This window comes from Sciurus vulgaris, assembly GCF_902686455.1.
Source record: "Sciurus vulgaris genome assembly, chromosome: 1".
NCBI classification, from domain to species: Eukaryota; Metazoa; Chordata; class Mammalia; order Rodentia; family Sciuridae; genus Sciurus; species Sciurus vulgaris.
In genome coordinates, this window is record NC_136461.1 from 131,010,147 (window position 1) to 131,035,490 (window position 25,344).

At 38.0% G+C, this 25,344-nt stretch overlaps 1 protein-coding gene across 1 annotated transcript; it reads right to left on the minus strand.

The window, feature by feature from the left end:
- Positions 1 to 1,376: 1,376 nt before the first annotated feature.
- Positions 1,377 to 25,344, minus strand: OPRK1 (opioid receptor kappa 1). Its single transcript, XM_079136967.1, has 3 exons — positions 25,059 to 25,344; positions 9,747 to 10,099; positions 1,377 to 4,133 (listed from the first exon to the last, which is right to left on the minus strand). The coding sequence occupies exons 1-3, from the start codon at positions 25,310 to 25,312 to the stop codon at positions 3,601 to 3,603; spliced, it is 1,140 nt and encodes a 379-aa protein (XP_078993093.1). The 5' UTR covers positions 25,313 to 25,344; the 3' UTR covers positions 1,377 to 3,600.

The window sequence follows — 25,344 nt, forward strand, 5'->3', positions numbered from 1 at the left end:
TTATCAACAGCACAGAAGATGGCTGAATGTGTTTATAGGTTGAGTTTGAATTAAGTTTTTATTGATAAGACAACTTAATTTTGGAGTTTGTATGGTTTTCATACTGAAAAAGGGGACTTTCATTGGGAGGTCAGTATTTAACATTAATTCTTGGATCCTAACAGCATTACTGTGAAAACAGGTGAATTTCCTAAGTGATTTCATAGGTCTGGGAATTTAAGGTCATAGTTTAGAATGCTATCTGTTTTCTTCGATTCCATTAATCACCCACAATGTTGTTCTGGAAGGAAAGTTAACACAACGCTTATAGTTTTGAGAAAGACAACATTGTTCTTGATGATGTACATTGTCACTGAAGTCATTGAAGAATAAATGATTTACCAAGTAATTGACTTTTGTGATTTTTAGCAGGTATGATTTGGGTTTTATTGCAAGGCACACATCATATATACAATGCATAATTATTATCTTCTAAAAGTATTAGATATAAATAATAGGCATCATAGTAAAGAATATATGAATATACTTTTCTTTCAGAGAAGAAAATCACCTTGGCATAAGTAGTTTACACTCTTTTTGGATTGGATTTTCCTATTTATGCTGAATCATCCAAACAACTCTTACTTGGAAAATAAATCTCATTGAATGGACATGTAACCTTGCCACAATTTTCTTTAAATGCTCTCATTTAAAACCAGTCAACATATTCCTTTTATTCGAGTTATTCATCTGTGTCCCAGTAGTAGATGAAACATCTATAAATGGTCTGATACAAGTTAATGAACTTTTATTTCTCAGTAATATATCACAGAATGGAACCATTTTTCTTAAGTTGTCTGTGGCAGTTTCCTGATTTCTTTCCAAAAATGTTTTCAAACTACACTTCTTTAGCATTAAGCCCCGAGTTTTGCCCTAAACTCTATGCATAGAGGATGATCCTAGGTTCATAGGCAGACCAATAAAATAAGAGTGTTTCCACTTTCCTCCCAGTTAAAGTTGTGAGTTTCATGCCCACTGCTGCCTCCTGCATGGCTGGTTCATTTCTCTGCATTTTCTCTGACCCTGCACTACATCCTGTCTTCTCAAAGTTGTTGCCAGCATAGGAAGAAAGAGTCCATGCAAACAGTCAATCTCAAGGTCAGAGATGCAGCAGGCAGTGCCCTCCTTGTCGAGGTGGGAGAATGGGAACATCAGGAGATGGGCAATATCTAAGAGGCAATGAGGTTTGGACAAACGCTTTGTGTGGAAAGATGAAAGAACGGCAGTGTGATTGCTCTCACAGCAGCACACACTCACACGCATACATGCAAATGGACATGCTTTGGACAAAGAAACACATTTATAAAAGGGGTATTTTTCCTACCATACATAAATGACATTTGCTTCTTCTCTTCCTTCAGTTTGAGGAAGTCAGCATTAACAATAATCCAGAAGCTATCTCCCTCCTTGGGCTGCAACTTACACATAAAGAGATGGAGGACTAGCAGAGAAAGGTTCTGACTCCAATAATGATGTTTTATGCTTGGAGAGCATGTGGCATGCTAATTTAAAGAGAACTTTACCATAATTTCATTCCCAAATAATATCTATTTTATATTTTTGTTCTGGGTGAGAATTCACCAAGAAAACCTACTGGGTTCTGCTGTTCCATAAAAAGGTTTTTCTGTTTCTTCTTTCTATCTCTCTGTAGATATCCCTCTTGTATGGTAGCCAGGATTTTTAACTATTGTGTTAAAGTCTATCAATATTTAATCATCTGCATTCAGTTACAAGAACACAGGAGCGCATAGGAATTTCAATGAAATTTAAGAATTGCTCAAAAGCCCTCTTCATTTTCATTAGGAAAAATCTCCTCTATGTTTCCCTACACCATTGGTGCTCAAATCTGGAATAGAGACAAGCACAATCAAAGTACAATTATGAAGCCACAGGTAAAACCTTCAGTGCAACGGTAGGTTTCCAGAAGGAAAGGGAATATATGCTAGAGAGAAAGCATATAGTGAACAGAACTAAAAGTAGTAACATCTACAGTTATACAGGGCTACACATTAAATTCTATTAAATTCCAAAGGGTGCTGCCCTAATAAGATACAGGCTTAGAGATGGGTGTTGTTTCTAAATTATCCCTTTCTTCTCTCCAGGCAAATTACAGAAAAAGCCATTACTTCTGAAACCATAAGTTTCAGTGGAAAAAAGAGGGAATTTATATGTCATTTGGAAGTTTTAGCAAATTATCCTAAATACGCTGCTGATGGCATTATCCTCAGCAGGCATGCCCTTCACAGAATACCATGCAACTTATGTTCAGGAACCCTGAGTGACATAATGTCCTCTTTCAGCACACATTTAGGAACAATTTTACTTCCTGCTAAAAGCTACAAATAACATCTTGAGATGTACATAATCAAAACACCTTACCTTCCATGAATAGAGAGAATCTGGTGATACCTATATATTCATAAAGAGATTCCACAAATAAATTGTATCCTGTAAAGGATACAACCTGGGAGTAAGGTAAACTTTGGGGAATTTGTTAGCACAAGTGTTAAGAGTACAATTAAAGGATAAATAGTGTTCGGGAGTCTGAAAGAAATCATCCCATGGCTGATTCCCAGAGAGTAGTTTGCATTGCAGCAAAATGTGTCAGTATCAACTCTTAATAATGCAGGGGATATCATTAGTGTGCTCCTGGGAAATGTCCTGGCTGAAAAGGAAGCCCACTCCTTGTTTCACTATTTACACTCCTTGTAAATAGACTATTATTTACAGATGAAACCATGTTCACTTTTGGTGGCATTTAAACCACTTTATGATTTTTTTATATCAATGCATGCTTTATCAGAATATAATTTATCTGAATAGCATGCTGAAACAAAACAAAACCAAAACAAAAGTCAGCAACTGTAGTTTTCAAGATATTAAGAGCATGTTTACAGGAAGCCACCTTTTGCATGTTTAAATAAGTTCTTAAATGTCAAGACAATGTTCCATCATATGTGAATATCGATGTCTCAGTTGTGGGTTCAATTCCTACTTAGGTGGAATTTTTTCCTTATAGCCACACGAAATAAGGGTCTACCCAGCAGCAAGTTAACTGGGCACAAACCCTGAAAATGTTTCTCGTTCCTCTTTTTTTTTTCCTTCAGATTGTTGCTGTCCATGTGGAACATCTGAATTGGATGCTACTTCGTTCTGAAACTAATGATTTTGTTTTTTTTTTCTTTTCTTTTCTATATAGAGCTTTGAAACTGCATTGCATAGGAAGGCCACAGCAAATGGGGGCTGAACTAAACCGAGGAAACCAGAAGAAAAAGTCCTATTTCTTTGTCAAAGGAACTGGGAGTCCAGCCTTGCTTCCTTGCTGTAGAGAAAAGTTGCATTTGTGACTTGGACCCTTTGTCCTGCATCCCCATAGCCTTGATGTTTTCATTGACTGGGTTGCTCATGCAGCCTGCATCTTATGACTTCAGACCATGAAGTTTCCAAAAGTTTATAAAAACACATCTTCTCATCTCAGACTGCAGTAGTAATCTGGGTTAACCCTAGATCATTGAACTCTTCTCTTCCTGGAGAACTGTAGGAAGACATCTCCACGACTAGTCATACTGGCTTATTCATCCCCTCAACATCCCTCATGTAAGAAGGATCCTGAACTGTATTCCTGACTCTGCTGGTGCTCTGACGCTCCATCCTCATCTTGATGGGGAAGCAGAAGTCCCTAAAACATCTCTTGAAGTTTTCATCAAGAAAGGCATAGAGAATGGGGTTCAGGCTGCTGTTGGTGTAACCCAAGGCAATGCAAAAGTAATAGCTGGAGAGGGCAGCTGTACTGTGGGAGGTGCTACCCAGAGCTTCCACAAGGATAAAGATGTGAATGGGGGTCCAACAGATAATAAAGACGGCCACCACCACCAAGACAAGCCTGGTGATCCGCCGGAGGTTGCGGTCTTTCTCTCGGGAGCCGGAAAGGAGGCGGACACTCTTCAGGCGCAGAATCATAAGGGTGTAACAAACAATGATGATGAGGACGGGGATCACAAAGGCAAAGACGAAGACGCAGATCTTCATGAAGAGGTCCCACCAGGAGTAGTCATCATCCGGGAACTGCAAGGAGCACTCGATGACATCCATATCTAAAGGAGGGAACCAAAACCACAGAGAAGCCCATTGTTATTGCTGTGACTGCAAAATGTTTTAAATGTGAATCTAAATACCATTGATTGTAAAGGTCCAATTATAGTGAGATGGTGTTACCTCAAGCAGTTTGCCAAATTAGGAATAGATGCGGTATTATACTAACCATTCTTTCTATCATTGTGCATAAAACCATGCAGGGAGAAAGCTGTCATTTATAGTACACGATGCTGCAGAATAAAAAAGGTTAGCTACCAGTATGACTTATCTAGCTATGAAAATTAGTTTGATATTGCTGGCTTTCAGGAGAGCTATAGTGTTAATTTATAGCATTGGCACTTATTTGTATTTCTGTGAATTAGCAGATCTCCCAGACCTAAGGCTCTGGCAATTAAAGCTAATGTCTGTTTGTAATAAGTGACTAAATATTTTAAATCTACCAACTTGTCTGAAAAACATTAACTGCTTTATGTGGATCAACAAAAATTGACAGAGATATTTGTCTAAATATGACTGAGGGGGTGTTATGATTTAATGGAACCAATCATGGTCATTATGATTAAGAGCTTTGCTGAAACTAATAAATTTTGGGAGGAGAATAAGAACAAAAAGAGAAGAAGGAGACTAAAAGTAAGCAAAGAAATATGAGTAGAATCATCATCCTCAAGGGAATTATAAATCAGGCACAATTTTTTATTTTTACTGTTACTGTGTAACTCAGATAAAACAAACGTGTGTGTGTGTGTGTGTGTGTGTGTGTGTGTGTACATATGCTTAGAAAATGGCTTAATTTACTCTGTTTCTCTTTGCTAGGTTGAATTCCTTTGGGGTGATCTCAATATTAAAAAGACTCGGGATCAGTAGCTTTTAAACTACTTTCATGAAGGGTCCACTCACACATCCCCAGGCTTCCCAATCCCCAAGGTCAGCCGGCCTGACTTCCTTCTGACCCTGAGCAGTCAGGAAGAACAGAGCATGTGGATTTTGCTTTGCCCTGGTCCTTCCTCACAGGTGAAGTAATCAGGAACACAAATGTCAGTGTTATTTTTGTTTAAAAATATTTTAGTTAGACATTGAAAAAATCTGTTTCAAAATATCACAATAAATACATTTTAAGATAGCGAAACTGCTATATTATTAATGTGTTCTAAAACAATGTATGGTGAACATAATCAAATAGACTTTAATTAAACTAAATGTATCTTATTAGAATTTCAAGTAGACATACTCTAAAATACAAAATATGGAATCATTTCAGCCACTAATAAAGATGGCTATCATAGAAATCTTTGAACTTAGTAGTAACTGAAAACCCCCAGAGTAAGTTGTCATTTTGATGCTCTAAAAACACATTTCCAAAGTACTATTACTGTGAAGACTATTAGAAACTAACAAGGAATCATTTCAATTTTTGTTTTAATTTCTATAGGAAATTATTTAAACTAGTGTCTCTTTAAATTACCATGATTGTCATAGAAAGAAAAATATCTATTAAATTTTGATAGGTAGTATTTTTTTAAATGTGAATTTAATATAAATAAATACCCTATTATAGATTTTTTTAAAATTTTTTTAGTTGTTAAAAGACCTTTATTTTGTTTTTTTATTTATATGTAGTGCTGAGAATCAAACCCAGTGCCTCACACATGCCAGGCAAGTGCTCTACCACTGAGCCACAGCCCCAGCCTCATAGATTTTTATTTGTCTCCTGAATGTGGTAACAGTTTCCTTGAAGGTGGGAATACATGTTTTATAAGGGGATGTTTCCTGCTTAACTTTTGCATTTATGCATTATCTTTCCCATGTTTGTCCTTAGCTTAAATGTCACTTCAGAGGCAGTTAGATGGAAGTCTCTCTCAGTCCTTCCCCTACATCTTATATTCACATCTTGTACTTACTCTATTTCCTAGACAGAAGCTCTTTCAATCCATAATTGTTACCTTTCCTAACATTTTTCTTTCAATGTAGAATGTAAAGGACCTTAGGGTAGAGATCCAGTCAACATTCAACACCTTAGCACTAGGGTGGTGCCAGGAACATATGGTGCATACAGAATACATTTTAAAATAAATAAACGAATATATTCCATGTGGCTATCAAAACCTTGAAAATCCATATTATTTACAGTATATAAAAGTCACCTGCCTAAGTCAAGTAAAGCAACACAAGTACTGTTGTATGATTCAACAGTGTCTTGCACGTAGGAGGAATTCAGTAACTATTTGACAAACAGATGAAATAATCAACAACAGTCAATTTTACAGGACTGTGGGAAATAAATATCTGATGATAGAGTTGGAAATATCACCCAGAAATGTTAATGAAATGGAATTTATACCATCAAGAAGAGGCACTCATCAAGAAATTTTAGTCCAAATCTGCCATTTTCATTAAAATTCTATTTCCAGAAAAACTATGCATTTTCACGTTATCTTTACAATTTCCTCTGTTCCAAAAGTAGTCTTTCCTCAGATGCTGCATATGTGGAATCTAGAAAAACTGATCTGGTAGAAGTCTAGAGCAGAAAAGTGGTTACCAGAGGCAGGGGAGAGTGCGGAGTCGGGCCGTAGAGAGGTTGGTCAAAGTTAACAGGTAGACAAAGAAACAAGTTCTGGTGTTCCAGTGCACAGTAGGTTGATATAGTTAACATAATGTATGTTTCAAAATAGCTAGAGAAACTTTATTATCACAAAGAAATGACAAATGTTTAAGGTAATGGATATGCCAATTACCCAATCTGATCATTCCACAGAGTATACATCTATCAAAACATCACATTGTATCTCATAAATATGTACAGTTATTATGCATCAATAAAAAAATTAAAGTAGTCTTTCTTTTCCTTTTATATTAATATCAGAGGGTCTCAGCTTCCTCTGACACATGTTCTAATATCTTGTGGCTTCCATAATTACAGAGTTAGACCTGATACCCAAACTGAAGATTTTCTTGTGTGTATTCTTTTTGGTTAACAACACTGTTTCTACTTGCAGCTGTTACACTAATTCTTAGCTAGCATAATAATAGTAAGAGGCAGATTATGAATTCTTAAAATATGTAATACATGCACCTATATTAGGTAGAATATCAATATGTGGAACATCATACAATATGTAGAATATCACTCTATGTTCATAGAGTAAAATCATTACTATATACAAAAGCTCTCACTATTGAATGAATATCCTGACAGAGGTGGATAAACATAAGAAATAAGCCAGGACCTACAAAGACCACTCTGTTGGATGACAATGCTGACAATTATCCAGCACTTACTGTACACCAGGGACCACTTTGCCAGCTTTCCATGTTTCTACTCAGTAGATCTGAAAACTACCTGAAGAAGTAAGCACTGCCATTACCCTTATTTTGCAAATGAGAAAATTGAGGCACAAAGATCTAAGTGACAGCTCCATAGGGACAGTGCCTATAAATGGTGAAACAGGATTCAACTCCAGGCAACTTTTTCCAGAATCTGTGCTCTTAATGAAAAAGAAATACTATAAACTCTAAGGCATTAACTGAGCCAGTGTTTGTCAGGTGTATGTATTCCAATGTGATTGATGACTGATTCCCTTCCAGTGAGCATTCTCCACAAATGTGAGACTATGAACTACCAGTGTCAGTGAGCCTTGATCCAGTACAGAGAGAATATCTGGACTACCCCTCTTGATCATACAAGAGTCTTAACATGCAGTGCAGTATGACACTCCAAAATGAATGCAGAAAATGGGGCAGTCTTTCATTACATAAACAAAATCTACTTTAGAATTTTTTTTTAAAAACAGAACATAACTCTCCTATAAAACTACATTAATTTTTTTCCATTTTTCTTTTTTATGTTGCACAAATTAATCTTCTGCTGACATTGGTGTATCTTTTCTTCCATTGCATCTGCACACATTTATCCACAACAACTCCTTCCTGGAAAAACCACATCTATCTTCATTTCCTCTTTCAAAAACCTAATTGAAATCCATTTCTTCAGGTTGTCATTTTCTGACAAAGACTAGAAGGAATATAGTGGTTAAGTCTACAAGTGTAACATGAAATATAAAAATTAGTTCTTATCTGTCCTGGGAAAAACCCATTCTTCTCACCCTCTTAGTTCATCAGCAGGATCTGCTCTTAAATTGGAGTTTTGATATACAAACACCTCAGTCTTAGAAGACTTTCTTGTAATTTATTTCCATTTGTTGTGGACAAGAAAAAAACCACAATCCTGTGTGTGGTTAATCGTATTTTTAAATGATCGTCTAATAGAGTAAGTTGGGCATTTTTTAAAATTTGCCAAGTTTTATAGCTTATTACATACTATGGCTGAGCTGGAAATTCACTGTAGAGTTTCAGAGGAAAAAATTCATGTTTTGTTTAAAAACAATGGATACATGTCATTATAATTTATCCAAACCCATTCAGGATGCAACACCAAGAATGAACCTAACATGAGTTATGAACTTGGTGGAGAATGTTGATGATGGAGGAGGCCATGCACATGTGAGGGACAAGGGGTAAGTGGGAACTCTGTGCTTCCCACCCAATTTTCCTGTGAACCTAAAACTGCTCTTAACAGATTGACTAAAAACAAAGATAAGCTGTGCATGCACACTGCAAGATAAGCTGCAATTATTTTAGCACCTATCTTTTTACTGTTACCTGAAAAGTCCTTGCTGTACATTTTCCATTATCTGTAATCACAGATATCACAAACCTCCCTAATGAACTGGAGCATTTAGACACCTGCTACAACATTAAATAGCATTTATATAAAGTTCAAAGTGATTTGTTCTGTGGCCCTCCCCTCAGCAAATTTCTATTAAAACCAAAGATATTTTCCATAGCTTTGTCTTTTACTAGTAAAGCAAAATTATTGCAGAAACAGTAGTTCTCACCTTGGCTCAGGTCAGAGTCACCTGGGAGATCTTAAAAATCTTGACAACTAGGTCACACCAGAGGTCAATTAAACCTTGGAGGCAAGACCTGGGTAGAAGTATATTCTAAAGTATTCAGGTTATTCTAAAATGCAGCACAGGGTGAGAAATACAGGGAAAACACATTATCCTGTTTGCATGGAGCAAGTACTAATATGTCCAAACTGAATGGTTGTACTCATCTGTAACCTCCATCCATCTGCAGACTTTATTTTGAATGGCCTACAGCCAATGAAGCTGTCACAAATGATGTGAAGATAACACTGAAGGAGAAAGGTGAAGAGAGCTAGATTTTGCATATGTCTCTAATGATTTAGTCCCTTATTAGGGAGAAAAAAAATAAAAGGGCAGTATGTCATGGAGTTGCCAGATTATATTTTCAGAATCCACAAGCCTGTGGATTTTTACTTCATTCTATCCATCCAGATTCTGATAAGCACTTCCAGAATAGAAGATGGTTGATAACTGTGTTCTGGTAAGGTCATCATCCCATTCTGCATTTAGAGGTGGAAAGGAACACAAAATAGTTTTATTTCCCATCTTCTATGGAATTAGACATTATATATTCATTGTTTGTTTGTTTTTACTTTTCCACTAGATGTGTGCTCCACTTGCTCCCAAATTAAAAGTTTGTATAATTAGAAGTTATGTCTTCATAAATGGAATGAAAGCGATTCTTACCTTCCCTGACTTTAGTACCTCCAAGGACTATTGCAGATATGCCAACAGATGATGACAGGAGCCAAATACAGATATTGATGATCTTTGCCTTCAAGGGTGTGCGGAAATCCAAAGCCTTCACAGGGTGGCACACAGCTATGTACCGGTCCACACTCATCATGGTCAGAGTGAATATGCTGGTGAACATATTGTAGTAGTCAATGGAAATGACTATTTTGCACAGCACATCCCCAAACGGCCAGGAATTCATGAGATAGACGGTGCTCTGGAAGGGCATGGTAGTAGTAACTAAAGCATCCGCCAAGGCCAGGTTAAATATATAGATGTTGGTTGCTGTTTTCATCTTTGTGTATCTAAAAGACAAGAAGCAATAGCATTTCACTCCATTTTTTAAGTCAAAGCCATGAGGTGAATGTGTTTGTGACAGTCTTTTGGTTATTAATTTTGCTTATTTATTTACTTATTATTTACACATCATCAAGCATATAAATCTAAAGGGACTGTTGCAGACAGTAGGAGTAGTTGAAAATGGGCAAAGATGTCTGACTTTATTGAGTTTTTATTTTAGAGGTTTTTTTTTTAAATACTTTAATAGAAAAGATAATGAAGATAGCATGGGTAGATAAATAAATAAATAAATACATAGATCTTTTCAACAGAATTGCACTTAGCAGAGGTCTTTATTCTGTGGCTGACAATTAATTCTAATCCAACACATAGGTGTTGACTTTAAGCATTTTAGACATTTTATCTTTTCCTTGTATAAAACAAAGATAAAACTTTTTCTCCTTGAAGCTATTTTCAGAAATTAATCATTGTAATTATTCTATCTTTGGCACATGTAAAATGGTTTTCAATTCTTGTATATGTCCAATTGCAATGGCTAAAAGCAAAATTAGATTTGTTTATTTTTGTTTTTCAGCATGTCACTAGCTTGTAATTTTAAGTACATTATATAAATAAATTGGGCGGAGTTCTCTTACACATATCACAGCACTTCAATAGCAGAAGAGAAACAATTCTGTCTCTACTCCAATCTCAAGAGATTTTTAAAAACACATTCTTTGTCTAATCTTTAAATGGAGGAGACAGTAATTTTCAACATAGATCAGAAAGATTGCCTTTAAGTCCAAATTATTTATATTATAACATGAAGTTGAGAGCAATTCCATTTTCACCTAAAACTGATTTTTTTTTCTTATTTTCCTTAGAGAATGCTTCCTCAGAAATCCACACAGCATTAAACATTTCAGGTTTTTAGAGACCAATAGGGGAAATCCATTGCTTTCTACATACCTCAGATGTGTAGACCTTATCACAATTAGTTCATCCAGGCCCACTTCTATACATAAATTTCCACATGAGAAACATCTTTTAACATTCAGTGAGAGAGAAACCCTGGCTTCCCTTGGTGGCAGATTAGTCTAACATGAAGTCTGAACTCAGTCTGTGACTTGCTGAATTTCAGTTCCTAATAAACAGGGACAATAAACCTAACTGGCAGCACATGAGGTAAGGGCAGCAGATGGCCTGACTCACAGGATCTGACACCCAGGATCACACTTCACACTGGGAGTCACTGCCCACCCTCCCCATCCAATCTCCCTTTCCCTTCTCATCTTGCTAGGAAGTAGAAATGCTCATAGCTGGATGGGAAGGCACTGGAAAGACTGGTTCTAGAGCCAACATCTGTTTGTTTCCATTTCAATGTTCTGTTACTAAAAGAGAGCTTTAATCTGGAAAATAAGTACTTTATTTAAAAATATGTTTTGCATATCAAGCAAGTATTTCTACTTAGAAAGAGCCAAATGTTTCTAATGGGGAAGACCAAAATGTGACTTCCTCAGTTACTGTCTTCTTAAAAATGTAATTTTTATGTTTGAAAAAATATAGCTTATAAACCTATCTTGTTCTTTTTCAACTTTCTCCCTCACACCCCCTCCAAATTCCTACTACTAACAAAGATTCCACCAGACAATATGTTTGGTGCCTACTTTCAAATTTTGTGACCCTGATATTCCCCTCTTTCTTTATGAAGTTAGACTGCCATTCCTTGCTTTATAAAGTTAGCAAAACCTGGGTTCTAGTCTTTATTTTTCCTTCCAACAATATGTAGATTTTAGATGTTAACTTTTTTTTTTTTTTTTTTGGTACCAGGGATTGAACCCAGGGGCATTCAACCACTGAGCCACATCCCCAGCCCTATTTTGTATTTTATCTAGAGACAGGGTCTCACTGAGTTGCTTAGCACCTCACTTTTGCTGAGGCTGATTTTGAACTCAAGATCCTCCTGCCTCAGCCTCCTGAGCCACTGGGGTTACAGGTGTGCGCCACTGTGCCCAGCTAAATGTTAACATTGTAGATGTTAGTGTTTCATCACTATAACAAATACCTGAAGTAATCAATTTGTGAAAAGAAAAAGCTTATTTTATTTACAAAGGCTGTAGTCCATAATTGGTTGACCTCTTGCTTTGGGTCTGCGGCAAGGCAGCCCATCATGGCAGGAGTACATGGCAGAGCAAAACTGCTCACCTCATCAACAGTATGATGAGTGGACTGGGACCCATCAATCCCCTTCAAAAGCACACCACCAATGGCCAGTCCTCCTGCAATACCCCACCTCTTAAAGGCTCCACTACCTCCCAATAATACCACCTGAAGATCAAACCTTTAACGAATGGCCTTTTGGGGATATTCAAGATCCAAACTATAGCACAGGGTCACTATCCACCTTGAGCCTCAGTTTTTACAACTATAAAATGGAAAATACAATGTTTACCTCATAGACTCAGAGATAATCAATGAAGTGCATCTGATCCAAAGATTTAATTTTGGATCTAATTTAATTTGTGTTCTCTAACTCATCCTTCTATATGGTTGGAAGCCACCAGTTAGCATAGAAAACAGAACTGTAGTTGTAGGTAATGTTCATGATCACATAAAAGATAGGAGTAAAAGTGAAGACTATGAACTGATACACTGGAGGAAAATGGAATCATACACAAATTACCATAAAATAAAACATATATCTCTAAATCACAAAATATTTAATGATAGTTTACTTTTAGTTTTTCAGGTATTTATAAGCAATAGATGTCTAGAACTGCATAAAATCAACTTTATAACGAATCCAAAACCTGTCATCAAATCTCAGAATGAGAGATATGAGCATGGACAAAAAATCATAATAACCACTTATTTCAAAAAGTTCCCTGCATCAGGCAGTTTGTACATTCCACAGACTTTATCTCATTTAGTCCTTACAATAACTCCACATGGTAGATATTCATATCCCTGTTCTATAGATTAGGCAACTAAGAATCACAGAATTTCCTCAAACACTCTCATAGCTAGCTGGGTGTAGTGACACACACCTGTAATCACAATAGCTTGGAAGGCTGGGGCAGGAGGATCATAGGTTCAAGGCCAGCCTCAGTAACTTAGCAAGGCTGTAAGCAACCTAGTGAGACCCATTTCAAAATAAAAAATAAATAAGGCCCAAGTATGGTTCAGTGGTTAAGTGCCCTTGAGTTCAATCCCTGGTACCAAAATAAATAAGTAAATAAATAAATAAAATGCTCAGAGTTATAAAAGGCATAGCAGAAATTCAAACTCATCACTCTAACACTTTATAATTTACAAAGTCCAAATATTTTGACTTTCACGTGTCTTACTTGATTCTCACAACTTCCCTTCTAATTGACATTTGAGATTTCTGTCTTTTCCCTCATCGAGCAGAAGAGTTAGGCACAGGTAAGTTAGGTGCTTTGTGTAGCATCAAGAGAGGTGGGACCTCAGAGGGAGGAACTGGAAAGAGTGTCAGATGTCAGGGCAAGACCTTTCTTCCAGGGTTCTAAAGACACATGCTTATAAACCTACATCACTGGAAGAGGAGGAGTTCCAGATAGAATTAAAAGTGATGAATAAACTATGAGTTCAATAAATACTTGCTGATGATCTCTTAGGGACTACATGGGATTGGATCTTACGAACATGTGACTCTAAAACTAGAAACCCTCAGAGACAATCTGGGTAATTGTTTATAGTTAGCCACAAAACATTGTCAGTCCTAACTGTATGCCATTCACTGTATGTCCACTGATGAAAAAAACAATTGAGTTTTCTTACTGTGATAGGAGATGACATTATTTTCTATTTCATCTACGTTGCTTTACAAAAATTCTCAAGCATTTCAAATAAAATGGCACCATCTGGGTGGGAAGCTTTGGCTTGTGTGGAAAAACTGGAGGTGGGCTGGCAGTAAGTGGCTGCACTTTTTAGCATACACACTGCAGGACCATATGGCACTAAAAGAGCAAAGTCTGGGGGCTGTCCTCACTAAACTTGAGAATGTTGCAAACCTGGAATCAAAAGTACAATGCACTGGATGGGATGTGAGGGACATGTCAGGAAAAGGGATCAACCTGGGAGTTCAGGGGTGTGAACCTCAGGGGAAGAGTGTTTCAGAGAGGTGGAAATGCTCCCCCAGGACATCTTAGTGTTTTCTCTTTATAGAGAATGGGGTAGTGACTTCTAAAATGACATTGATAGGCACTTGTGTGATGGCAAGGGGACCAAAGTTATCTGCTGACATATCAGGAACCAATGTCAGATCAGGCAGAGTTCCCAGTAGATGTAACACTCATCTTGCTAGAAATGAGGGGCCAGCAGGAGGATCTGTGATCTTATGACTCAGTCATCTTAGGACTTCTTATCCTTTCCATGTGCTTGCTACGCTTAGGCGATACACAAGAGGAAGAGATGATTTGGGGACTATTGGCATCCTTTACTGTGGAAGTATATTGCACAAGCTTGGCTTTTGTTTTTTAATTTCAGTGATGCTTCTTTAATAAGGAACTCCATTTCACCTTCACAACAAAAGCACAATAAGACTTTAATCTTGATGACTGATCAACAACACACTTTTGGTTTTATTGATTTCTGTTGTTTTTAGCCTTTACCTCCAACGTGCCCCATGTTTCCTACTTGCACCCTCTATTCTCTCACCATTTATATTCATGTTCCCTCCTCTGTCTTCATCCCCTCATTTTCTCAACACGTTTTTCTAAGTGCATGCCCCACAAACAGCAATATGTTACACTTTGAGGATTACTGAAAAGTTCAATATTCAAACTCAAATGATATACAAATCCAAATTATAATGTGGACTAAAGAAAGAAGAGAGAGCGATCAGTGAAATTAGGACTTATTTGAAAGAAGAGAGGACTTGGCAGGACCTTGACCTTTGAGAAAGATTTAGACAGAGAAGCTTGACAGCTAGTGTCTCCTTCAGGAGTTGGTGAGGAAAGGGGTTTCTCAGTTCAGGGATACTGTTGAGGAGCAGTGGGAGGCTGACTGGAATGGGAAGACTGTGTTGGATCACAGAAGACCTTGAACTCTGAAGGACAAAATCATTTTGAGCACTTATTATTTCTTACGTAACACACACTATTTCAGGAACTTCATGTTATCTGACAAAGTTGTCATGATGATCAAACTGCACAGGCATAAAATTACTTAGCAGTGGGCCTGGTCCTTGACAACTGTGCAGTGGACGCCCGACTTCACTGTCATTATCACAGCGCAGTTGCTGCTGCTATTGCTGTTATTATTAATTACCTGCCACAGCCCTAACAACCCATAGTATAACCTTGTTTGATGCCATTGACCCTACTCTGTTTTGGAAAGGAGAAGTCTGAGAAAAAGTCTTAGAAGTATTCTACAGTTTCTTAAGGATTCTTAGAATCCACATGTAATAAATAGAGGAACTCAGGACCATCTTATACCAAAGATTTAGCCTAAGAGTCAGGTGCTTAATCAAAGAAACAATGTAATTCTCTGAACTCTGCCACTTCTTGTAGCCAGAGATTGGAAATTATTCTGATTAGTGTGGCCAAATCTACATCATATGCGTGGAAGATATTTAACATGAGAAAATAGGGCATGCTCCAGAGGATCATAAGGTTATAAAACATTAGCATACTGACCCATTATGGACAAAACACTTTCACATGTGTTATGGCATTTGAGGTTTTCCACAGGTGGTATAGTTGTCCCTGGGTATTTGTGGGGGATTGGTTCTAGAACCCACAAAAACACCAAAATCCAAGGATGATCAAGTTCTGATATAAATTGTTCCCATATTTACATATAACCTGAGCACATCCTTGGTCTACTTTAAATCATCTCTATATTACTTATAAAACCTAATATGATAGGCCTATTTGGTTGAATTCATAGGTGAGAAACCTGCATATACAGAAGGCCAATTATACCCATTTGGGGGGCAAGGAGACAGTTCAGAGGAAGTAGGTGACTTGTCTAAAACTACAAACTAATAAAATAGTGGGAAGTCAAATATTAGTACCAATGTGATAAAAAAAAAATTAAAGATTAGTGGCCATTTTTGTGAGTGAATTCTTTTAACATACCAAATATCTAAAGATCCATGAGATGCACTTGAAATGTTTGGTTTAAAAGAAGACGGTGATCAAACTAACCCATGAGAGCTGGCAGCTATCTCACAACAATAAGTAACCCCTCTGAGTGAGAGGAAAGTTCTGCAGCACCAGGAAAATGCAGTCCTTTTTAGCAGAAAGTGGGAGACCAGCATGGTAAGAGAGAGGCTTTAGGTACTCTTCTCTGCACTTCCAACAAGTATGGTTATTCACTTTACTGAGCATGTTTTCCAAATACATAGCATTCCAGATTTTGTGTTTTAAATGATCAGAAAGTCTGAGGGAAGAGGGGAGATGTTGACCAAAAGGCAAAAACCTTTCATTACAAGAGGAATAAATTCTGGGGATCTGATGAACAGGAAATAGTTGTTAATACCATATAGTATTCTTGAAATTGGTTAAGAGAATAGAGCTTAAGTTTCCTTGCCTTACACACAAACCCATACACTGCACAAAATGGTAGTTACGTGTGATGATGAATGTGTTAACTTGATTGTGTTAAGCATTTCACAATGTTTACATGTTTCAATTGTGTCAGTCTGATTTCTTTCATTATGAAAAAAGTTACCTGAGATAATTAACTTATAAGGAAGAAAGATTTATTTTTGCTCAGTTTTGGAGGTTTTGGTTCATGGTCAGTTGACCCATTTTTGGGGGCGGATGGGGAGTCTGTGGCCGACAGTACATCATGGTGGGAGCATGTGACAATGAAGGTGTATTCACCTTATCATGATCAATAAGCAGAGAAAGACAGAGAGGTAGGAGAGAGGAAGATCCAGGAAAGGCCAGAGTCCCAATCTTCTTTTCAACCTCCCACTAAGCCACACCACCTAAATGTTCACCACCTCCTAACAGTACCACATACTTGTGACCAAGCCTTGATGTCATGGGACATCATGATCTAAACTACAGCACAAACCATCACATTGTACATCTTGGATATATGCAATTTTTATTTATCAATTAGATCTCAAAAAGCTTGTGGTGGGAATGAACCTTAATGTAAACTATGAACTCTGGGTGATAATGCTTTGCCAATATAGGTTCATCGGTTGTAACCAATATCCCATTCTGGTAGGAATATTGATAAGTGGGGAGGCTATGTTTGTGAGAGGCAGGTAGGATATGGGAAAATCTATACTTCCTATTCAATTTTGCTGTGAACCTAAAACGACTTCTTTAGAGAAGTCACTTTAAAAATTTTAGTGAAAATAAAATGATCAGGAATACTAATTATTGTCCTGATGTGACTTCTCATCAACATTATTTGAAAACATAATGAGTCTGTTTCATTAAATTCTCCAGTTAGCTTCAGTTTGTCTCAATGAAATTAATTTGCTAAATATTGTCCTGGATTACTTGCTATAGGAATTATTGTTGTTTAGATAAGGGCAGTGGTTTACTCATTTAAAAAAGAAAGAAAGAAAATTCAGTCATTGCTTCTCAAATGATTTGACTGATATCTCCTCAGTCTGTAATATTCTAAAGGAGTCATATTCACATAGGAGTCTGGCCCTTGCAGCTACCCTGCATTACTCCTTCATATGCAAAAATTGTAAGCAGAACTCCAAAGGAACAGGAGTTCCTGGGCCATGGCACTGCAGTTACACACAAGTAGGGATGCATAGCCAGGATCCCAGGTGTGCAGCTGCATTGCACCCTGGCAGTCTGCCCCAGCAGGGCAGTAGCCAGGAAATGCGGGGACTGTCCAAATAGGAATTTCACTGGACCAACCAATGCCCCAGCTTCTGACCAGTTTATTTGGGATCTCTCGTTTCATCATGTTATCCTTATCTTTCATTTAAATTCCAATTTGCTTAGCTGGTACAATGATCAAGTGTTAAACAAATAATAACCCACAAACCTTTTACAATGTTATTCCATTTCTAAAATCTTATTCTTTTTACATAAGTTCTCCTTATCCAAGATATAAACTAGAATTCCCTCTAAAAGAACACGAGGGGACTACTGTTTGATTTTTTGTTGAAGAATGAAGTAATGCTATTCTGAAACTTTCTCTGGTTAACACAGTTCTAAGCCTGCATTACTTATATCTCTAAAATCACATAAGCCAAACCTTAGAAAGGCAACTGCCCTGCAGCCATACAGAGCCCAGAGCCTCCTGGGGCAACAATTGAGTTCATTCAGAAGTTAATCTGAAATGAAGGAGGTGCTAATTATGCAGTTCACATGACCACACTGCTGTTCAGGAGATGCAGTGAAGTGATTAATGGAGAGGAACTCTACCAGTGAAAAACAAACCCGACTTGAAATGAACAGTGAGACAAGACACCAGAAAAAATCATAAAGTCAACAGGACCAAGAAGTAATTTTGGAGGCTACTGTTCTGTTAGAGTTTAAGTTTTGTTAATTTATATCTCCCCTCCTCCCCTCCCTTCTTTCCTTCCTCTCTCTCTCTCTCTCCCTCTGTCTCTATCAGCTGTCTAATCTCTGACCCTCGAAATGGTTGCACAAGGTCTTGAACTTCTTCTGCAATCACACATCCAAGGTAGGAAAATAATTTTAGCTAATCCACATAAGCAATTGCGATGAAAGTAATTCTCTTTTTTGAGACGTTGTCAAACAGGTACAAATTTCTTTGAGAAGTGAAAGATAGGCTTTTAATTTTTGAAGTTATTTTTGTGACATTTGCATGAAAGGAAATGTGTAATACTGGTTCTAAGACAAGATTCAGGAAAAATGAGAATGCACAACTTTAAGCAAAGCCCAAGACAAAGCCAATGTTCAATAGGAAGCAGCAAATGGCTAATCATGCAAGCACAATATTGTATGCTGGTCTTTATGTAATGCCTCTCTATACGTGATTTGGGGGCATTATCTAAGGTACGTTATGTTCAACATGTGAGTCTATCAGCTCCACATATACACACCACTGCAGTGATCACAATGAATATTTCAAGGAGGGGGACAAAAGGTCATGGACAGAAGAGGTAGGTACTGTGGCAGACAATCTGGGTTACCCTATTCCTTTACATACTTCTCCAACTCTTGATAGAGTTACCAAGGGACCCAGACTGGCTCAGCAGTGCCCTGAGTGAGTAGTATATGCCACAGAACCTAAGATGGTATAAGGAGAGGGAAGCATGGAACTTCTGCTTAACAGCCAATTATGAGCAACAAATAGGTACCTTCATGAAGATCAAGTTCTACACCCAGTAAATTTGGGTGGTTCGCAGTCTTTGGAGAAGAAATATGAGTTTAGTGATTGTAACAATTTCCATAGTCTTTTTTGGTTTGCTTTTCTTCTTAGTCCCTTATAAAAACCCATCCCTGTAGAGAAATTTCAATGTGCTAAGGCTGAACTAGAGGGAGGCATAAGTATTCTACTCCAAGGGCAAGGTCAGGAGAGGACTGAACTCTAGCAATCAAGTAGTGAAAACTAATGAGAAAAGGAAAAGACAGAACTTATAACCAATAATCAAAGAATTTTCTGATCTTTACTGTTTTTTTCCTTAGTAAATTTTTCCTTATTTATTCATACAATTAATTTACAAAGACATATACCTTTATAGGAGTACAGCTTTTCCATAAATTAAACAAAAATAAATATTATGGAATTTGAAGCTTGAGAAGAGTATTCTCTTAAGGAGAAGGGAAAGAGAATGGGTAGTGTTTAGGTTGAGCTATGTCCTCCCCAATTGCTAATCCCCAATACCTTGGAGATAAGGCCTCCAAAGAAGTAAATAAGGTCAAATGAGGTCATCTGAGTATGTCCTAACCTGTTATTATTGGGGCCTTATAAGAAGTGGAGATTTGGACACAACTGTGTAGAGAGAGACACATTAGGACACGGAGAAAATAGGCTTCTATAAGCAAAAAACAGAATGCAGAGAAGTCCAACCCATTGGACACCTTGACCTTAGACTTTGGCATCCAAAACTGAGACGGTAACTTTCTATTGTTTAAGTCACCCAGTCTATGGTACTTTGTTAGTTCAGTCCTTACAGACCACGGTAGGCAAATGATCTAGAAACCCAGAATGCCAGTGAGATCATCACATGAAGTCATCCAGAAAGGAAGTTAGTTGAGTCTGAAGAGAGGGATGGATAACTGGGAGACAGAGACTAGATTTAGGGTTTGTCGGAATGTATCTGACAGTTAAAGCCACAAGAATGGACCAAGTCACTGAAAGGGGGTGTGACGGTCAGTCTGATGTGTCTTCTCAGGCCATGTCCAAGTCTCCAAACACCTATCTGAGTGCTGCTGTAAAGGTGCTTGTTTTCTAGAAGTGATTAAAGCCCATAATTAGCTTAGATCATCCTAGATAATCTGAGTGGGCTTGATATATCAGTGGATAAACCTTATGAGCAGAATTAGGGCTTGCTAAGGAAGAAATTCTACCTGGAGATAGCAGCTAGTCCTTTCTGGCTTTCTGCACTATAGATTTCATACTTGCCCACCCAGACAGCTCCACAATCATGTAACCCAATTCCTTGCACAACATCTTTTAGCATGTACATCCATTACTGGTTCTGCTTAGCTGGTGGAGCATTGACTAATACAGAGAACATGTCAAGTGGAGACAGAAAAAGAGTTAAGAAGAACCCAGAAAAAACATCAAAGGAAGAGGAATATGTGAAGAGAAGCCCAGAGGATGCAGTGGGAAGCTGAGGAATGATTGAGAGACCTAAGTTTGGTCAAAGCACGACAGACCTCCATAGAAGTCAGGCAACAGCCAAACTCAAACAAGTCTCTGAAACATGGAGCCATGACTTCAGTAAAGGAGTCTGAAGAAGAGTACCCAAGTGGAACTGGGAAAAAGAAAAATGAGGGAAGACAATGAAACCAAGAGGATAGATGATTCCTCCAAGAGGTTTGCCTATCTGCAATGAAAAGGACAATAAAGGACATTAGCTAGGGGAACTCAGAAAAATGGAGGGTTGGTGGATATTGAGCTGTTAATTAAGATGACAGATGTTTGAGCATGTTCATGTGCTGAATGAACAAGAGACAGTGGAAAGGGAGAGATTTCTGATAGAGTAAAAGGAGGTAACTATATGGCAAGCTCCCAAGGGACATTAGGTTCAAAACACAGGAGCTGGTACAGAAATAAAGAGATTCTTCCCCTGAGATGGAATAGAATGTAGATACAGTAGCTGTTGATAGACACAGGGGATGGGACAATGGAGACTGGATTCTCCTGCCTCAGTGAACTACTGGTTAAGGCCATTCACTGTTAAAAGAGAATATACTCAGATGAAGTATTTGGAAACCAGCGCAGATTTAATGCTGGCTTCCATTTTTAGAAAATGGGAGAAGGAATTGACTCTTGTTAGAAAATAGGAGAGGGACATAGAAAAACTTCTAGGCAGAATTAGAGTTAGATACACTCAAAGGCAGTACTTTGTCTTAACAAAACAAAAAAGTTATTTTACTCTATAGCATTCAACTAACCAGACATAAACAAGAAAGGGAGTTTACTGGTTTGATGGACATTAAGGCCTTAGTGGAAGACAGTGGTAGAAGGACAAAACAGTAGAGCAGTTGAGTGCACTGTCAACAGAAGCTGGAGTGAGCTCATGGAATCTAGACTGAATAAGAGAAAAGACCTCCAGGCAAGAAGGTATCCTGTTTGCAAAAGGGTTCTACTGGAAAATGAGTAAAAAAGTGGGTAAAAACACAGACTCTAGGTATGGCTGCTGGGATCACTCTAGACTACTGAATTAACAAGAATTACTTTAGTTTGTTTCTGTCTTTGCTTTAGTCTTCTCATCTGTTAAATGAGTATTGTAATAATATATCTGTGGCTATTAAGATTAAATAAAATAATTCCCATGAAGTAGGTAGATTTTTCTATATGACAATATTAAGCATTTATTAAATTTTAATCATCCTTGATAAGGAAGGAGACATTTGTTAAGTATGGAAAGTTGTGGTAAAGGTACTGGATGTTCAAGATGTCAGAGGTAGGGCTGACTGGCAAGGTCCAGGATACAGGTGTGGTGTATATCAGAGTGTTTATTAAAGTTTGACATGGGACTAGAAACCTGAGAAGCATATCCAAGAGCACATCCAAGGACCATAAATTCCAAAGTCTGGCAAGGGGCAAGGGCTGGAGCACATGAATTTCAGGATCTTCATAGTGAAATGTTGATGTGCCCTAATATTAGGGGGTCATGATTGTTGGTGCACAGTAAAATTGTGAGAACCCTTGAAACTTTAAATATCTTCAGAAGATACTGGGCAGCATTCCCAGGTGCTCAAGGTGGGAAAAGCTATTTGCAAAGCAGATCTAAAAATAGTCATCAAGCTCTAGTTTTCTAAAGCTCTAGTTCCACAGCTCTGATTTTCTGCCCAAGTTGGAGCTTTCCATCCTAGACCTGTAAGTGTCCACCATCTGAGCATCTAATTGTCACCTCTAAAAGGATTTTCTGTAAGACTGGGCTACACTAGGACCTTTTTCTATATATGGTATTTTTAAACAGTGTCCTTCTCAAAAGTGATCCTCTGTCTTTTCAAGCAAAGTGGCCAAACCCCCAATTTCCATTAGAAGAACAGCATGTAGATTCCACACTTGAATCTGTCCAGTCCTGAAAAGCATACCAAACCTCCTTCTTGCTGCCTCCTCTTGAATCTTTATCCTGTTCTTCTCCTGAGCTAAATAAACCCAACTCCATCACCTTTTCTTCAAAGGTTTTATTTTTCAATTCTTTAATCATCTCTCAGTGTGAACGAATTCTAAAAACTTCTTTACCCTCTTGGCTATGATTTAAGTGAACTGTCATTCCTGGCTTTCCAGTGTAGCAGTATAACACTTCATTTTCATTTATTACCATACTTAACTTCTAAATAGTTGAGAATGGGATAGAAGACTGGATGAAATTTTTATGTGAACTACTTTTTAAAATATTTTTAGCTGAATTTATTCCCATCTAACAAATTTTTGTACTGGCTATCTTTGGGAAATCTATCCATTAAAGTCCTTTATAATCTGCAAGAATTCCTTTTTTCCTCCCAACATGTGTATCTTAGCACACAGCATCTAAGTGCTGTTAGAGGATTTTCCATTCTTTTTAATTCTAGTCTAGCAGGCCATTAAAACATTGAAGAGCAGTTAGGACGCTCTTTTCAAACTCCAATACTTCAGGTACTCATTCAAATAACAATAAGATGTATCTGTTTTACTTAAGCACTTAATAGGACATGAGTAGGAACAGAGGTGATTTTGTTTTCAGAATCCTAGTTTTGTATAACAATGTTTTATTACCCCAAAAAATGGTCTCTATACCAAGATTTCCTAAAATTTTTAATTATGGATTAAACTACAGTTGTCTTTTCTTTTGTGTAATTTTCTCTCTGAATGGAGACCAGCTTTGAAATTACTAATGACTTGGACCAATGATTTGACTTTAACATACTTTTTCATACTCTTTACTCATCACATATAGATTTCTGTGAAATGCAATAAGCAATTGTGGGAACTAGGAATATCATGCTACAGATGTTAACTGTAGCTAAAGTGAGCTTTATAATATGTATTTAAAGGTTTAACTGATGACTTTTTATTTTTGAGTACAGATGGGGAATAAAAGACCTGACATTTCAAAGCTCCCTCCAGGCAAAAATAATAAAGAGGGATTTTTATTATGGTGATTTTCTAGGAGAAAGATTCATGCTACTGTAGATATTGTTTTTAAAGTTCACAATTAAAGTTCACAAGTAAAGGATCTGTCTCAAAACTAAAGTCAAGATGAAGGGGAAGAAAAGGAGGAGAAGGAGAAGGGGAAGGAGAAGGAGAAGGAGAAGAAGAAGGAGGAGGAGGAGAAGGAAAAGGATAGGAAGAAGGAGGAGAAGGAGGGGGAGGAGAAATAATAATCAATGTCCTTAATCAGGGCAACTTGCCTTCTTCCTTTATTTTTAGGGAAATCGTGAGGAAGGTCAGCTTTCCTATGCACTCTAAAAGATGTGTTTCCTAAGCATTATGTCTCCCAGAAAGTGAAGCACATATATCCCAAAAGACATACAGAACAAAGTACGTTTTTTTCTTTTCTTTCTGTCTAAAATTAAGAATCACTTCACTTACCAGAAAATTAGCATATATGTGGATATTTGGAACTCTATTATTGGGAGTCGACTTCAAGAAAATTCCGCAAAAGAGCAATATAATAAAACCTTCGATCTCTTTAAGGTGGGGAAGAAATAGCAAAGCAATTTTTAAAAATATCTCCACAGTCCACAATTTAGAGGATGAATATTAGATGGCTAAATTTACAAAAGTCACTGATACATTAGAGATATGAAGCATTTCAGTACTAAAAAGTCTCCTGTATGGAGTCTTAGAACCCTAAATAGAGAAATAGGTTGCATTTGTTTCATAAGCCATAACACCAGTCTGATGAGTCAGAAAATTCTGAATTGCCTTCAGTGCACTTGGTGGGTCTGAAATCTATCTTAGGGTGAGTCTGAAATTTATCTTAAGAAATATTTAAAGGGCAAAACGAAGTACTACAACTGGATCAGACAACCAGGTAAAATGCCATGCAAATGGACTGGTTTCTTTATCAAGAGACGTTGACCTTATAGTCTGAACCCTGGTACCTTCATACACACTGTTTTCACAGGGGTTTGGGGTCATGGGGTCCGTTGGGGAGTAGGTCGCTCTTAAATCCTTAAGGCACTTCAGGTCTCTGGGGTTCGCCTTGTATAAAGCCTGCAGTACCCCACTAACAACTCTCCCAGGAAACCCTTTCCCCTCTTTTAAGAGGCCACCCTCTCAGAATTTCCGGAACCCTGCACAGAAGAATCCCCTACCACCAGGCTGGCTGCTCCATGGTCCCGCTGCTTCCCTCCCCGCCCCGCCCTGTCTCAGCCACGCCCTGACCCCGATGCTCACCGGATGATCACGAACATGACCAGCGAGTTGCCCACCAAGCCCACGACGAACACCACCGAGTAGACCGCGGTGATGATGACCGGGATGGCGGGGGAGATGTGCGCGGGCTCCAGCTGAGCTTCCTCCGAGCCGGCGCTACCGTTGCCAGACTCGGCCCAGTCAGGAAACCAATTGCTGCCGTTGGGGAGCAGGCAGGCGCTGGGGGCGCAGGTGGGGCCCGGCTCCCCGCGGAAGATCTGGACCGGTGACTCCATCCGGGCGGCTGCAGCTGGAGGACGAGGAAAGG

Bases quoted from the DNA above. Each gene is read 5' to 3' on its own strand.
- OPRK1 (XM_079136967.1), bottom strand. From the start codon at position 25,312: ATGGAGTCACCGGTCCAGATCTTCCGCGGGGAGCCGGGCCCCACCTGC. The intron at 10,100-25,058 runs GTGAGCATCGGG...CTTGTCTTTTAG, and splicing joins GTCATGTTCGTGATCATCCG to ATACACAAAGATGAAAACAG. The intron at 4,134-9,746 runs GTAAGAATCGCT...TCCCTCCTTTAG, and splicing joins AGGTACTAAAGTCAGGGAAG to ATATGGATGTCATCGAGTGC.